At 51.1% G+C, this 6,617-nt stretch overlaps 1 protein-coding gene across 1 annotated transcript; it reads left to right on the forward strand.

Moving 5' to 3' along the window:
- The first annotated feature begins 1,746 nt into the window (after positions 1-1,746).
- On the forward strand, positions 1,747-5,960 carry BTG2 (BTG anti-proliferation factor 2). Its single transcript, XM_022593736.3, has 2 exons — positions 1,747-2,083; positions 3,433-5,960. The coding sequence occupies exons 1-2, from the start codon at positions 1,930-1,932 to the stop codon at positions 3,765-3,767; spliced, it is 489 nt and encodes a 162-aa protein (XP_022449444.1). The 5' UTR covers positions 1,747-1,929; the 3' UTR covers positions 3,768-5,960.
- Positions 5,961-6,617: the final 657 nt, after the last annotated feature.

The raw sequence follows: 6,617 nt of genomic DNA on the forward strand, positions 1-6,617 counted from the left end.
TTAATTCTGTAGTGAGAAAATGGTCAGCACAGGTTTTCAAGGTGGAGGACCAAGCTTAAGGTGTGCGTTCAGGAGTGTGAGGGATTGGGAAAGATGCGAAGGAGGCAGTGAGGTATCCAAGAGATAATGGCATGAGCCATGGTGCAGCAATGCCAGGCACATATAGGCATACATGGAATGGGGACCATATTACAGGGCAGGGATAGGGATCATAGGCAAATGTTGAGGGCTCTGGGATGCAGAGCTGCTCTGATGCTTAGAGAACAGTGATGAGAGTCACCTTGGAGCACAAAGTGGCAGAAACCTAAAAAGATAGATGGGGCCAAATTATGAAAGGTCTTAACTATTACGCAAAGAAGTCCATACTTAATGCAGTAGACAAGTGGAGGGTGTCTCAGAATGATCTGAGCAAAAGAAGAGCAAGTGAATGCAGAACTTTAGGAAGGTAAGTCTACTAACAGTGGGAAGGGTGATTTGGGGATTGGATTTGACAGAGTCTACTGCAATCATCTAGATATGAAGAAGCAACAGGTCTTGAGACTGGATCTAAGGAGCAAAGTACAAGGTGAAGCCAAACGTGAGTCTGAGTTTTCTGGGTAGAGTGACTGGGAACCGATGGTATCTGATAGAAATGGAGATCAGGAAGGAAGCTGGCCTTGGAGAAGACAGTGGTATTAGACTGACATTGATTTGGTGGCTGGACATCCAAGGGGAGAGACAGAGCAGGTAGGAGGGGCGGGATGAGAGAAGATGTGGACAGACTATGCAGATAAGAAAGTCAATAGTAAAAAAGTAAACATCAAAATGGACAACATGAATAGAATCTCTCTAAGGAAAGAAAGTGGAGAGAAAAGGAAGAGTGAGTGGACCTAGTGAGGGAACGGGGACAGGAAGAGATCCAGGGGAGACACAGCCGGGGAAGGAGGCAGAGAAACCTGGGGTCAAGGAAAAAGAAGGGAGACTGCCTCCAGGAAAAGGTGGTCAAGGAAAATAAGAATTTGCAGAGGCCACTGGGTTTGATTCATTTAACATATATGTATGAGGCACCTATGTATGCTGGACCCTGGTATATTGATTAAGAATTATCCCCATTCAACAGATCTCTAGGAGTGCCTGTGATGCTGCCAGGTTCTGAGCCTGGTTCCCCGTGTGGAAGAGGAAGACTGAAAAATTTCGCAACACTCCCTCCACCCCTACCCACCCAGCAGTCGGTAAGACTCGGATGGTTCTAGGCAAGAGAAAAGGCATTGCTGTAGAAGAGCATAACTTGTTGGGGAAGTTGCTATTGTGGAAGTAAATAGAATACTTAGTCTCCATTTCCGGAGAGCCAAGAGGAACCCATTCCGACTAGTTGGGAAACGCGGCAAAGCGGTAAAATGGGTGAGTTCTGACAGGGTGTGGTTGAAAGTGGGGGAATCAGAAAAGGCGACCTCCTGGTAGAGGTGGTGTCAACGAAGGCTTCTTCTTGGAGGTGTTCTTTAACCTGTCTGGAAGAATGGGAGAATACGAGAGGTCGGAGAATCCCCAGCTTGAAGCGCCACTCTCCTTTCCAGAGAGCCTTCGGGCCCCCCCACCCCTTTCTCCTCCCGCCTCCCTCAGCCTGCAAGCTCAGCTACGGTTCCCAGCACTGACGTCAGCGGGCGATGACCTCAGCGCAGAGGAGGTGGCGGTAGGTGGGGGCGGGACTGAGACCGATGGCGCGCGGGGCGGGGCGGACGTCAGGCTCCGCCCCTATCCGCTGGCTGCGGCCAATGGACTCCGCCGCCGGCTCCTCCGGCTCTCGCAACAGTATGAAAGGCGTGTAGCAGGTAAAGTCCGGGCAAAGCCCTCGCGACTGGCGAGCGAGCAGAGGCTTACGGTTCGGCACGTCCCATCAGAGACCTCTCTCTGACCCCCGCCTCCGCCACCGCTCCCAGAGTTGCACACGACATGAGCCAGGCCAGCTGGACCGGGAAGAGAACAGACATGCTCCCGGAGATCGCCGCCGCTGTGGGTTTCCTCTCCAGCCTTCTGAGGACCCGGGGCTGCGTGAACGAGCAGCGACTTCAGGTTTTCAGCGGAGCTCTCCAGGAAGCCCTGACGGGTGAGCACATTGCGGAGGGTCCTGGCGCCCGTCGAACCCTGACACCGGGGTTCGGCCCTCCTCCCTGCCTGAGGCGTCTTTCCTCTCCACTTAGGGCAGGGCTCCCCACTCTAGCAGCTCCGGGACTCGGTTTCCTTCCAGCTCCCGGGGCGGCCTGCAGTCTCCTCCCCCCACCCCCACATCCCCACCTTCCGCCCATTCCTCTGGGTCCTGTCTCTCCTCCTCGGCCCTGCTCTAGGGTCTCGGTCCGCGGTTGTTCTGGTTGGGCGCTCCCCTCCAAGCTGTCGCGGGCGCAAACACTAGACCTGAGTGCGATCCCGAGTCCCCGGCTTATGTCCCGGAAGAGGGGGGGGCTACCAGCGGGTCTGAGTGCGAGCTCATCTCCCTCAGTGGACCCTGAGACCCTGCAGGCAACAAAGTCTGACCGGCCGGGGGGTCCTTATGGAACAAGAAGGCGCAATTGAACCTTCTCAACAACTTGGAGTCCCAGCCGTGGTTCTTCCCGCCGCGCGGGGCTGCGCTGAGCCTGCGTCTGCTGTTGACTCAGTCGAAGTTGGAATCCGGGCCCCCTTTGTATTTTCTGCCCACCCCCTTAGCCATCTGCCACCTATTATGGTACAGAGAGAGCCTTGTACGTAGTAACTGCGCTCTGCGGGCGTGTGTCGGGGTTGGGGGCGGTGCCGTGTGAGACGGAGGAGGTTGACAAGATACAAGCAGCCGCTGGCAGGGGAAGAGACCCATCTCCCAGCTGTTTCTAGCGGGTTGGCCGGCGGTCTTGGGAAGCAATAGCCATCTCTGAACGTGCCCACACAGATCCTGCCTTCTGAGGAACAACGTATGTTTCACCCAAACATCCCCGTTTTGCCTCCCTTACCCGCTGAGACAGGCCTCTGACTTTTCAAGGCAGAGGGAACCACTGAGGCACAGGGTGGGAGACATGGGTCCGACAATGATGGCAGCCTTCTTGGCCTTGAAACTTCAGCTCATAGGTCCCCAGAGGCCCTGCCTGGACATGCCAGCCCCAGTCACACCCCTCCTCCTTAAACTGGGGATGTGCCAAAGGCAATATACTGGCTACAGAGGATTGACCCAGGGCTCTGGGACACCCTCCCGATACACATAAACCCTTGTCCTGGAAGGAGGGGTTTTTCCAGATCCCGTAATTTTTTTTTCTGCTACAGTGTCAGGAGGGTTTCAGGAGGGTCCTGAAACTCATGAGAAACCATGTTGCTTGCTTAAAATCACTAGGTCCCTTCCTCTCCTATCCCATCACCCCCACCCCCCTTGTGGTAGCATCCATGGCCCAACTGTTCTAACCAGTGCATATCCCCCTTGTCCTGTCTCCACAGAGCACTACAAACACCACTGGTTTCCTGAAAAACCATCCAAGGGCTCCGGCTACCGCTGCATCCGAATCAACCACAAAATGGACCCCATCATCAGCAAAGTGGCTAGCCAGATTGGACTCAGCCAGCCTCAGCTGCGCCAGCTGCTGCCCAGAGAGCTGACCCTGTGGGTGGACCCCTACGAGGTGTCCTACCGCATTGGGGAGGATGGCTCCATCTGCGTCCTGTACGAGGAGGCCCCGGTGGCCACCTCCTATGGGCTCCTCACCTGCAAGAACCAAATGATGCTGGGCAGGAGCAGCCCCTCAAAGAACTACATCATGGCAGTCTCCAGTTAGATCCCCCGCCGCCCCACCCGGCGCTCTGCTATACTCATTCTGCTGTGACAACAGGCCACTGCATACCTCTACCTGGGGAATTGTACTTTAAGTGAAGAGTTATTTATATATATTATATATATATATTATTTTTTTAAGAAAAGGGGGGAAAAAAACCAAAAGATTTTTTTAAGAAAAAAATCCTTAAAGGGAGCTGCTTGGAAGTGGCCTCCCCAGGTGCCTTTGGAGAGAATTGTTGTGTGCTTGAGTCTGGGAGGCAGTGTCTGGAATGGGAGGGGGGAATGGTCAGGGAGGGCATGGGTCTGGCCAAGGTGAGGTGGGAGAAGCTTGGCTAGCAACCCAGGAAGATGTGAGAGGGAGCAAGCAAGGTTAGTAACTGTGAATGAGAGAGGTCAGGATCTGCCCTGGGGAGAGAAGAGAGGCTGAGTTCAAACCTCTCACCCAGGACACCTGCATCCCTGGCCCCTCTCTTACTCTTACTCAGGGGCATTCAAGCCTGGACTTAAATCATACTTTATTGCCTAATCTTCTCTTTCAATTTTTGATGAGATCCTAGGCAGAGAGTGAAAAGGCCTCTCCTGATTCCTTCTGTCCTTCTGTCCTTCTGTCCTGTCCAAGAGCAGCTTTTCTTGAAATCATGACTTGTTTCTAATTCTATTCTCAGGGGGCTGTAGATGTTGCTTCCCACCAAGAATATAAAGCTTTTTGTTTTGGGAGTCAGGGGAGTGAGGCAGGGGTTGAGGGTTATTGGAGTTGGGAGAGAAGGGCACTCTGCACAAAACCTTTGCCTTGCTATGAGCTGCTCTATGTGTGAGTATGTGTGGCAAATACCTTGGGGTTGATTTGCAATGGAATTTGGAATTTTGGGACCCATAGAGTATCCACTGGGATATTTTTTGGCCAAAACCTTTCTTTTTGTAACCAGACGGAAGTCTTCGTGATGCTGCCATTATCCCTTTGAGAGGTGGCTCAAAAGCTACAGGGAACTTCAGGTCCTTGAATACTGCCTTCTTTTTAAAAGCACAACACTCCTCTCTAACTGCCCCCCCCCCCGCCGCCGCTCCTCTCCCCTTCTGGTTGGGTCATGGAGCTACCCTATTTTCTAGGACAAGAGTTCTCAGTCACTGTGCAATATGGCCTCCTGGGTCCCAGGAGGATCTGGAGGAGAACTGGCTCTCACAACCTCCTGGTGCCCTGGTGGGCTTAAGGAACCATTTCTCCCTCTGTCCTCAGGACTATGGCTGGATGCTTAGCCTTGTAGATATTCCTTGGCTGAATGGGAGAATGCCCCAAGTTCTGCAGGACTACTTGGTATTCTTGTAGGGCTGACACTAAAAGCCAAACCTTGGGCATTGTTTTTTCTCCCTGGTGCTCAGAGCACCTGTGGGAGAGGCTACTGTCTCTCTCAGTACAATCCAAATTTGTCTATAGACTTGTGCAATACTTACTGTTCTGGGTTGGAGAAAAATGGAAAATTACACAGGGAAGAAATCTCCTTCCTTCAGTTTCTCGGTGACATTAGTGAGGGATCCTCAGAAGGCCTTGAGTTTCCCAAACCCGAATCACCTTAAGAAGGATGTAGCTAGAACATCTGGTCAACCTGGCTACCCTCCTGCTGTTGCCTTTAGTGAGGAAACTTTCTCCCCACTGCCAGTCCCGTTTCCTGGATTTCTTAAATACTCAATTCTGACTCAAGGGTGCTAGTTACCAAACACTCCCCTACCCATTCCTGCCAGTACTGCCTCTTCAACTTTCCAGATCCCGAGTACCTTCCCAGATCCTTTTTCCAGTCCTTATTGCTTTAAAGTTAACTTCAGGCCAGTAGACCCAAGAGCTCATTTTCTGGTCTGTGGGTTGAAACAAAGCTGTGAATCACTGCAGATTGCTGTTGCGTCTTGTCTGCAAACAGGTCCCTGCCTTTTTATAAGCAGCCTCACGGTCTCATTCTTCATCTTTTCTCTCTTCTTTTTCACGTTCACTTTAAAAACAACACAACGCCCAGAGCTGGACTGTTGAGCAGGCCTGTCTCTCCCGTTACGTAAAAATAAGTCGTTTGTAAGCTATTCTGACAGAAAAGACGAAGGTTACTAATTGTATAATAGTGTTTTTATATGGAAGAATGTACAGCTTTATGCACAAATGGACAAATGGACACTTTTTTTGGGTTTCTTTAATAAAAATGTAGCAGATGAAGTCGTGTGGTATAGAGAAGATAAAATTCCCACATCACTAATTTGCGTTTCCCTCAGAAGCAGATCCTTTGTGCCTCAGAGTATTTCTCTTCAGTTGGATTCAGCAGACCTATCGCGTAGGTGGTAGGGACATTTCCAAGCATCCCCTCTTTCCTGGGAGATAGCTCCTTACTTCCCTTCTTTAATGCATATTCTAACTTCCCTGTGAAAATGCTAGATGGGCCAGTGTTCTAGTCTGAGCATTCCTCAGTCTAGCCAGGGCTCATCTTATGCATCCTGTTCTTCCTCCGCCTTACTCATTAGTTCATTCTGCAAGCATTTATTGTATGTGCTAGGTACTAAAATTATTAAAAATGATTAAGACTCACAGCCTGCTCACAGACTGGGATGGTAAACAGAGGACACTGAACCCCTTTCCAGGTTGGGGCAGAATTTTTCGAAATTCCTGGTCAAGCTCTCTTGTCATCTTTGGAGCTCCCACTTGGCAACCACCATTCTTATTATACAAGAGCAATTGGGCCTCAGGATACAGGCACTGGAGCTGAACATGTGACAGAAGGCCAATGTTACCAGTTAGCTAAAAAGGAGCTACTTCTGACAGCAAACACCAAGAGCATAGGTCTGTTACCCCTTATAACTCTGGCTATGTAGATAGGAT

Source organism: Delphinapterus leucas, chromosome 1, assembly GCF_059928025.1.
Source record: "Delphinapterus leucas isolate spDelLeu-1000000601 "Yukka" chromosome 1, BTC_Dleu_Yukka2, whole genome shotgun sequence".
NCBI lineage: Eukaryota > Metazoa > Chordata > Mammalia > Artiodactyla > Monodontidae > Delphinapterus > Delphinapterus leucas.